This window comes from Photinus pyralis, unplaced genomic scaffold (genome assembly GCF_008802855.1).
Source record: "Photinus pyralis isolate 1611_PpyrPB1 unplaced genomic scaffold, Ppyr1.3 Ppyr1.4_LG2, whole genome shotgun sequence".
Taxonomy (NCBI): domain Eukaryota; kingdom Metazoa; phylum Arthropoda; class Insecta; order Coleoptera; family Lampyridae; genus Photinus; species Photinus pyralis.
Genome location: NW_022170403.1, coordinates 49,362,537 through 49,372,323, shown reverse-complemented (window position 1 = coordinate 49,372,323; position 9,787 = coordinate 49,362,537). Strand labels below are relative to the sequence as shown.

General features: G+C 35.1%; 1 protein-coding gene across 3 annotated transcripts; it reads right to left on the bottom strand.

The window, feature by feature from the left end:
- Positions 1-5,386: 5,386 nt before the first annotated feature.
- Positions 5,387-8,824, bottom strand: LOC116164917 (cationic trypsin-3-like). 3 transcript variants are annotated; one of them, XM_031479179.1, is made up of 7 exons: positions 8,683-8,824; positions 8,568-8,638; positions 7,559-7,617; positions 7,257-7,511; positions 7,089-7,199; positions 5,990-6,148; positions 5,387-5,940 (listed from the first exon to the last, which is right to left on the bottom strand). In XM_031479179.1, exons 4-7 carry the CDS (start codon positions 7,419-7,421, stop codon positions 5,509-5,511), a joined length of 867 nt encoding a protein of 288 aa, XP_031335039.1. In that variant the 5' UTR covers positions 7,422-7,511; positions 7,559-7,617; positions 8,568-8,638; positions 8,683-8,824; the 3' UTR covers positions 5,387-5,508. The 3 variants fall into 3 exon arrangements, with proteins under 3 accessions (XP_031335039.1, XP_031335038.1, XP_031335037.1); XM_031479178.1 differs by lacking the exon at positions 8,568-8,638; XM_031479177.1 differs by lacking the exons at positions 8,568-8,638; positions 8,683-8,824 and adding an exon at positions 7,818-7,925.
- Positions 8,825-9,787: the final 963 nt, after the last annotated feature.

Below are 9,787 nucleotides of genomic sequence, written 5' to 3'. Positions count from 1 at the left end.
TGTCTTTAACATTAACAACTGCGGTCGATAAAAGCACTGTCGAAATTTGATAATTAGAAGTAATATTAGTCATTACGCTCAATGACTGCGTTTGCGTTATTTCGTTAGCGCTCACGGACTCTGAAGAAGTCGAAGGAATTACAGTATCCTCACTTGGTACTAATAAAACCTTTGCGTTAAGATGTAACAGAGTGTGATGCCTGCGATCACAGACATGACATCTTGCTGTAGATTTGCAATGAAAAGTAGTGTGTAAGGAACTAAGGCAATTTTTACAAAGTTTCTTTGTGCTAGCTATTTGAATTCTGTCTTGAACTGGTCTTGACAAAAATTCAGTGCATTTATATATGCCATGCGGACCCGAACAATGTGAACACTTCAAAGTATTTCTAGTACTAGATTGCGTTTGTGAAGCATTGGTTGCGTCAGTATTTAAAAGATTTGAAATCTGATAACCACGTTTAATAGTTTGTGGAGTAGGTGAAGCGGCTGCCATCTTCGACTTTTGTTGCTCTAGCGCGCGCGCTGCACTGCTCTCTTTCCGGCCCTCCCTCTCCTCGTGCAGGATTGGGATAGGATATGCGGGATTCATAAATTAAATTTGAATTCAAAATAGGTGATATGATTCCGGACTTAACACTTTACTTTGTGACAATTTTCGTAGGTAATTGCACAAGTGCATCAAAATGCTCTTTTAACAAATTATGAAAATAACCGAACGCAGTTTTTACTGATAAGATACTTGAATAAACAAGTAAAAAGGTTTTCGCCCTAAGGCGAGTAACTTCAGCGCATTTTCCATAAATTGATCAATACTTCCCCAAAGGCCATACGTATGTGAGCTATGTTTTTCATTACTAGAGGCATATATGGTTAAAATTTTAAAGAAATATCTTCATAAATAAGGAAGTTGCCACAATTACTGCGCAGTTGATGTTGCGCGTCCTGCGCAATCTGATATTTACAATATGCAATACGTTTGCTTTTACTATAAGTATCTTTGGTTAAAATTTCAAAGAAATATCTCCATAAATAAGAAAGTTTGCATTGCGCAGCCTGCGCATGCGCAGTTCAATCGTCAAGATTTTCTTTGACTCAGGTGCCAGAGCGATACGCGACCGAATGCAAAAAGAACGAACTAAATATCTTGAAAACTGTAGGAGTAGTTAAGGCTTCGGACAGACGGACGGACAGAGAAAGTGGCTGCAATAGCGCACCCAACTTCGTTGGAAAATGCGCTAAAAATTATTAGGATTATTTTGATGCACGAGTGTAATTCGGGGGAATATTTCCCGAATAAACATTACAAACTCACCTTACCTACTTATAAAATTGTTACGTGTATTCCCATGAAATGTTTAATTATCGCAGGGCTCTTTCGTTTTCTACAATGCAATTACCGCTGTAATTGACCGATAATTGCACACCTCATATGGGATTTATTACATATGAGGGAAACGAGGAGGGAAATATTCATTCGAAAATTGCTTACGTTTAGGTTTTCTTTATTCAAGTTAAATGAAGTTAAATTGCTGATTGCAAGATTTATTCCACAAACGAAGAGACAAGTAGGCAAGTAGAGTACGTAGGTAGGTATTTAAACAAACACGGAGATTACACTTTTTTCGAGAATTCGAAAAGTGGTGCAAGTTATATCGTTTCTTATGCACCCAAAGACAACGAGTAATATCAAATATATAATTGCGAATATGAAGTGGTATTTGCTTTATATGTATACCTGCAAAGAAAGATTATCAGAACTTCGCCCAGATGTAAATATGGGGATTTCTTGTGGGACAGCTTTCTAACAATAAAGTATCAATACTTCTTTCCCTAGACAATTTGCAAAACCATTCCAATAAAAGAAATCTGTAGAAGAACCAACACATTGTTGTATGCGCTAATAGATGGAGCAAAATAGAGGGATAGTAGGTTTTTAAATAAGGGGACATTTGAAACAAAACTTAGCGTGCTTTTTCCCCTTATAAGATTGACCGTCTGTAGTATATGTTGTCTGTGCTAATAGTTACGGAGATAACTGAATTCAAATGCAAAAAGAAGCGATATTTTACCATTTTTTCTTCGTTTTTGTAAATGTCGAATTACGTCAGAAATGGAACTAGGGAAGTTTCATTTCTGTCGTGTGTACCTACTTCTTACGCATTTTTTTAAATTTTTCAATTTTGCTATCATTATTTCGTAAAATATATTAAATATTAGACATTATAGTTGAACCTATATGTAACACCTTACAAAGCGTCTTCTTGTAAACAAAACACCTTTCATAAAATACCTAACTCATTGTGCATATTTATCGTTGTAACTGTCTACAAGAAGATGATTCTGTGTTTATGAAAGATGACATCTTCGAATTATACTCATGTTATAAATTTTCAGAGAGTACCTAAGCTCAATTTAGAGGTTAAATGTTTCAGAAATCATTTTTTTAAAACTGCTTTTAAAAAAATTCAAGGTGTAAACGATAGTAAACAGTCCAAAATTGTATGCAAAATGCATTACATTTTTAAAATACAGAACATGTTCTATTTTTCCAAAAAAATTTTTTTAGTATTTTAGTATCTAAGTAATACTTGATCTTTTGAGGTTGCATACAGGGTGTTTTTTTGGGAGCTTTAGTTAAACGTTTCTGGGAAAGTAAAAAAGGTAGGTTTTTGAAAATTTGTACCTAGGGGTTACTCTGAAGGCCCAATCGATGTAAAATATTTTCAAAATGGTGGCACTTCCGGAAATACCGGAAGTGGCTAGTAAGTTCATTATTTTAAATGGAAACCCCTATTTTTTTATTGCATTTTTGGATTCTACGTGAAATTTCAGTTCTTTTGATACCCCCATATCAATATCTACAATTTATGGTTTTTCAGATATTTTGACTTTAAGGGAAAAAATGGTGGGTGCAGACGGTACCTTGAAAATTGATTACTTAAAAACGGTTGTAGTTATGGCAACCCATTTTTGCCAGTGCATAGAGGAAGAATAGGGCTTTCTTTTAGTGTACTTTAAAAAAAGTTAAGTTGCGCAAGACCGCACCTATGGAGATCCAAATTTAAGAAATTTCAAACAATAAAAAGTCAGTTTTTTTAAATGAAATGCCTATTTTCTTACTACTCAATTTGATAGAGAATCAAAATTGGCATATTTTGATATTACATGTTCCTATACCTATCTTTAACAATTTCTGACTTATTTCCATTTCATTGAATTGATAACATTTTTTTTAAATTTTCTTTTTAGTAGTCGGCCATGATTTTATAACAATCGAATTTTAAACAAATCTAGTGACACTAATCGGTCACCTGTTATAAGTTAACATAAGTGTTTGAGTAATCGAAAAATGGCTCGCAGTGGTTTCACCAATGAAGATTTTTGGAATTTAGTTGTGATTTATGGTGAAATGGACAGAATCGCGGCACGTGCTTGCCGTACATTCATTGAGCGATATCCAGACAGACCACGTCCTAGTGATCATACCATTCGAACACTGGAACGAAATTGTTTGAATTTTGGAAGTTTTGTACCCCCGAAACAAATACCTAGAGTAAGACCTATTGCTGAAAATGAGGATAATATTGCTAACGTGCTTGGATATTTCACGGCGTACCCCACTAATTCGTTGAGAGACGCGGAAATTGCTTTAGGATTAAATATTTGTTGCATCCATAAAATCCTGAAAAACTACCATTATCGTCCATTTTCATTCCATAATGTGCATTCGATGCAACCGGGGGACCTCCCAAGACGAATTGAGTTTTGCGAATGGCTAATGTTAAGGGATCAGGAGGATGATAATTTTTTGGGGAACATTATTTGGTCAGACGAGGCCAAGTTTAGTAAAAACGGCATGTTTAATCGTCATAACTCACATTACTGGAGCGATCAAAATCCTTTTTTGAATCGAGAAGTACACTTCCAAGAGTGTTGGAGTTTTAATGTGTTTTGTGCGTTGAAAAAAAACAAGATTTTGTGTTTTCATGTGTATCAAGAAAATTTGAATGCAGAACGTTATTTGGAAATATTACGTAATATTGTTGTTCCTGCAACAGAAGATCTGCCTCTACAGGAATATGATGCTATGTATTACCAACAAGATGGTGCTCCTGCACATAATGCAGGCATTATTTCCGAGTTTTTAGATGCCACTTTTCTAGGGAATTGGATCGGAAACCGCGGGCCATATATTTGGCCTGCTCGTTCCCCGGACCTTTCCCCATTAGATTTCTTTTTGTGGGGATATGTAAAAGACACTGTTTATGCCAGGCCTCCCACAACAAAAGAAGATATGATCTTAAGAGTAAGAAATGCACTAGAAACTATTGAATCACATGTGATACAAAACTCTACAGGAGAACAGTTAAGAAAAAGAATTGAATTGTGTTTGAAACACGAAGGCGCTCATTTTGAACATGTGTTGAAAAGCGAATTTTAAAATATTTCATTTTATTTTCATACAAGTTTGTTATCCACTTAGCTGATCACTGTGTTAACTTTTTTATGAATTAATTATTTAGATTAGAATCATTGATAGCAAAGAATCCTTTCCTTGGTTTGTTTAAAATTCGATTGTTATAAAATCATGGCCGACAACTAAAAAGAAAATTAAAAAAAATGTTATCAATTCAATGAAATGGAAATAAGTCAGAAATTGTTAAAGATAGGTATAGGAACATGTAATATCAAAATATGCCAATTTTGATTCTCTATCAAATTGAGTAGTAAGAAAATAGGCATTTCATTTAAAAAAACTGACTTTTTATTGTTTGAAATTTCTTAAATTTGGATCTCCATAGGTGCGGTCTTGCGCAACTTAACTTTTTTTAAAGTACACTAAAAGAAAGCCCTATTCTTTCTCTATGCACTGGCAAAAATGGGTTGCCATAACTACAACCGTTTTTAAGTAATCAATTTTCAAGGTACCGTCTGCACCCACCATTTTTTCCCTTAAAGTCAAAATATCTGAAAAACCATAAATTGTAGATATTGATATGGGGGTATCAAAAGAACTGAAATTTCACGTAGAATCCAAAAATGCAATAAAAAAATAGGGGTTTCCATTTAAAATAATGAACTTACTAGCCACTTCCGGTATTTCCGGAAGTGCCACCATTTTGAAAATATTTTACATCGATTGGGCCTTCAGAGTAACCCCTAGGTACAAATTTTCAAAAACCTACCTTTTTTACTTTCCCAGAAACGTTTAACTAAAGCTCCCAAAAAAACACCCTGTATAGCAAAATTTTGGAAGCCGTGGCAGGGCTGAGGGCAGCTGACGCCATAGGTGCGTAATAACAGAAAACCGTACCCTAACAATAAACGAATACAATTGATCAACATCATAAGAAAGTTTAATAAATAAATAATTTGTTGCTTTGATAGTTGTTATATCAGTTTGGTTATATACACCATTTTGAATTTTCTAGGTTAATGATCGAGAGATTATGCTTTTGTTGCAAAAATCTTAAGTCTATATACCTACTGACGATATTGATATAATTAATTACAAAAATAGACGAATAACATAAATAATAAGTAGTAATAAATGTGAAATACGCTTGAATTACAGCTTGCACCATTTCCCGTATTTTGTTTATTTAAGTGTGGAACTCTTTTGGTGGTAGTGCTTGGAAAATGTGTCCAATGTGTTGGATCAGAACCATTCGTCGCAATTGTTGATAATGCTGTGCTATATTCAAAACCGGAAGAGGTAACTGATGACCAAACCCCTTGACTTGAAGACGTTAAACTTCTCGTCGTCGTAAGTTCACTTTCCGTTGTAGAAGGGCCAAACACTTTTTCCTGGACCCATGACATGTATTGAGAAACATCGACGTATACGCCCGGAAAGCGTGAACTTCCGCAGTTCCCACCTGCACAAACAATACCTGTGAGGAGACCATCGCACACCATCGGACCCCCTGAGTCCCCCTAAAACGTTATTAGTCTTAACGGACTCGTCCATACCATGTCACCTTACCGCACACGAATCGGTTTCTCCATTAACGTGACCGGCACACATCATACCATCTAAAACTCGTAACACTCCTTCGTAGGAGGAGTACATTTTTTGACACTGTGTGAATTCTACTATATCGACACTTGCAACCATTAATGTCTTGCTAACCTGGGTTGATCCCTACAATAAGTATAAAGTAATAGTCAGGACCATCAGACCATGACACATTACTGGCGCGGAAATGTACTCGGCTCAGCCCCTTTTAATTCTTGTGTCATTTTATTGACGAGTTTTTTATTAAATAAAATCTTTATGAAACCTTCATTTTCATGTCTACTTTATGTCAGGAAAGTTTAGTTTCTATGACAGAGGCAGACCAGACTACTTTTCCTGCCGCCTGTCACCTTACCGGCCGCACCTGTAACATTGTTAAATGTCTATAATGGCTCCTGTCAGCACTGACAGATTGATTTTAATCAAATTTAATGTTCTATAATGAAGATTGAAATTTTATATTAAAATACGATTTCGGGTAAAATTTCATACAACACTCTTCAGTAAAATAACACTACTTGACTGGGAAATTAAAGTACTCGGCCTCATATTTCCTCTCCAGTAATGTGTTATTTTCCTGACTTCCCGACTATGTAAATAACTGTGTATTACATGAAATCGTCTTTTTTAATATAAAATTTCAATTGGAATATAGAACTTTTGAGTAATATGTGTCAGTGATGACAGAAGCCAACAATACCAATGTAACAGGCGGCGGGGAAAGGAGTCAGGTAAAGTACTGCCACTGTCATGGGAAAACTAAAAATTTCTGACTTGTAGGTATGTAAATGTATGTAGGTAATTTCTTCTCAAGTTTTACACATATTTTTTTCTGAAACTACAATCAAAATTGAAAAATTATCGTATGCAATAATGATGTTTGACACATACCTAGCAATCTAGATACCATTATTAAGATTAAAACAGCAATTGTTTTTTACTTTCCTCACTAGAGAGAAAATCACATTTCATTTTCACCCTTTTTAGAGACGAAAGTAGTTGTTTCTAAAGTAGTTTCAGAAAAAAGTTATTTGTTAGCTTCTGATGTACCTATAGGTATACTCACATCTACTATAACACCCCATCCAGATACAGTACATTTGCCACTGGAAAGAGAATTTGCATTCAGTGGAATAGTGGATACTCTTTTATGGTCTATTGGAAGTTCTTCATTTAACTACATAAGAAAATAATAAAAAAATTTCAGCGGCTACTCTAAATTAGACCTACGTACCTCAATCAGGGCAATATCGTTAAAGTAGGTTTGCAGAACAAAGTCTTCGTGTAGTATAAGACGCGACGCATTCCTAACTATGCTATCATTTCTAATTTCATGATCAATTTGGCCCGCAACGACGCTAATTATCATAGGAGGGTATAGTCCTCCCCATACGTACATCAAACAATGAGCGGCCGTCAGAATGAACTTTGATGTTATAATCGTACCACCACACCGATGGACGTCGTTATAGGAATGTTTTATGGTAACCTGTTGATATAAGCATTAATATGTTGTTTCATCTTCCTTTAATTTACCTGATAAGGAAATTCATTTACTTGAGCAGGTCGACCCCCTATTATTCGTCCACAAAGGCCTACAAAAAATTCAGTAGGTAATTGTAGACTCTGGTAACAAATATAGATTAACACAAGACCACGTCTAGTGAGGTAATATTAAACATTCGAAACGAATGAGGATAAATATTGGACGGTATAGGAGCACTTATGGTCTATGACTAAGTGTGTCTTCGTGGTACTGAAATTAAAGGTCAAAACAAATGGTTTTTCAACTTACCATAACCGACCAAAAGTCCGAACCAAAGACTGAACAATGATAACACATTTAACCACGACGGCCCCATTTTTGTGATAATTTGGAAATAATTTCATCAAAATAGTGGTTAGATTAGGCACTCAAATAGTGAAATCTATAGTTATCAGATAATTGTCACCTCCGTTCAATTATTATCGGTTATAGGTACCTATTGTTGGAATAAGAAGATATGCCTATCTCAAGAGGGTTACTTCTCGCGTGGTGTGCTATCATGCCATTAATTGATTTAATTGTCTTTAATTTTTCAGAGTACACGTCACATCAGGAGTCTGTGGCTCTATGCGTCATTGATTTCAGACATATGCTAAAACATTGTAACATCTACCAAGTGTCCTAATTCGATAAGAACTTGTCTGAAATTGATTCACAAATCAATGACGCACGGCTACAGATTCCTGATTTCCAGTGTACATATTGGCACAACATCGGTACTCGGTATAGTATTTTATGTTTATTATTGGCAAAATAGCAAATTAATGTTTCAAAAATTTGTTTTTCTACGAAAAGTGATGGATATCTTGCTTTCTGACAACAAAAAAGTACACTATAGAAGTAGGTGTTTGTTACATCGCTTACATACATGCTTAGAAAAATGAGGAAGGAAACAATTTTCAGCACCCATTAACCAGCTTTCCTCCTTCCAAACAAATAAGACACAAATTTTGAATAAAAACATCTTGTCCAGCATCAGTTATACGAAAAGAAACACACCTTAATTTGATTTTTGACTCAAATTCAGTCAGAGCTGCTGATGTTCATTAAATCCATTTCTAGACTGTATTCTGTAATACACTCACTAAGTATGTACTAAATATCGTTAACTTACCAGTAAGTTACTTATCACACTTTTAATAATATGAATTATGATTAACACACACAAACTTTATCATGTATCACTTCTAATCTCAATTCCGTGGATTCGGGCTAAAAATGCACTCGAGTCTACAACACAACAGCAGCGTCTCAAGGTAAAATCGACCCTAACAACTTCGACATCACTAGAGTCAATTTTCGGTTGACAAAGGTATACGAATCTCGTCCGTCCTCGCAACTCTGCGCTCGTCGCCGTCCGGCGCGACATGCCGTTCGATTTATTTAATTTTCTCTTAAACTAATTATCCAATCACTAATTCTAAAAAAAACCAACATGTTCTCTGATGTTTGGTCTATAACGTTTATAAAGAGCCTTTTATGCTAGACCCAATACTTTTCGAGGTAGAGCGAGTTAATAGTATATTAAGATACAAGTGTATAATCAAGTCTTTAAAGCACGCGCAACGAGTTTAAGGGCACGACGCAAAGCGGAGTGCCTTGAACGTTGCAAGTGCTTTAAAGATCAATTATACACGTGTATATCTTATAGTATTTTTTATTATACCTGCAGTATAATTTAAAAATAGGAAATACAATGAAGTCATATTGACGTTATACTCGAATACATGTCTAATTAAGTGGGCTGGGTGTTCGTAATTTCACGATTGCCATGGAAATGTCACTTGACGTTTGCTTATAAAAATCATCGTCTTTGTGAATTAAACGATTTCCGTTGTAAAAGAGAATACACCGTCCATTAAATCGATTATTGTAAAATCTAAACAAACGTTGGTAGGTGTAAAATCCAACTCCAGTAAAGCCTATTATAAAGAATATGAAAAGTTGTTTCCATGGATGAATAGGAAGTTACTTACGAATACAGTCTTAAATGCATCCATAATGCTAGCATATATGAAGGAAATGTCAAAGGTATTTAAATCTTCTATACTTTGGTGCTGTGATAAACCGCGCTTCACACGGTTTATCCACCTATCGCACCTGCATATAGTTGACTATGGGAAGTGCCTTTAATGCACTAGATTTCCCTAGAAATCTTCACATTTAATCGCTTTGATATCTAACTTAATATTTGATTTCATTGATAACTAGTGATGTAT

Excerpts from the sequence above, each read along its gene's own strand:
- LOC116164917 (XM_031479177.1), bottom strand. The coding sequence starts at position 7,884 with ATGGGGCCGTCGTGGTTAAATGTGTTATCATTGTTCAGTCTTTGGTTC. Across the intron at positions 7,618-7,817 it reads CGGACTTTTGGTCGGTTATG|GCCTTTGTGGACGAATAATA; the intron begins GTAAGTTGAAAA and ends AATTTTTTGTAG. Across the intron at positions 7,200-7,256 it reads ACGATATTGCCCTGATTGAG|TTAAATGAAGAACTTCCAAT; the intron begins GTACGTAGGTCT and ends TTTCTTATGTAG.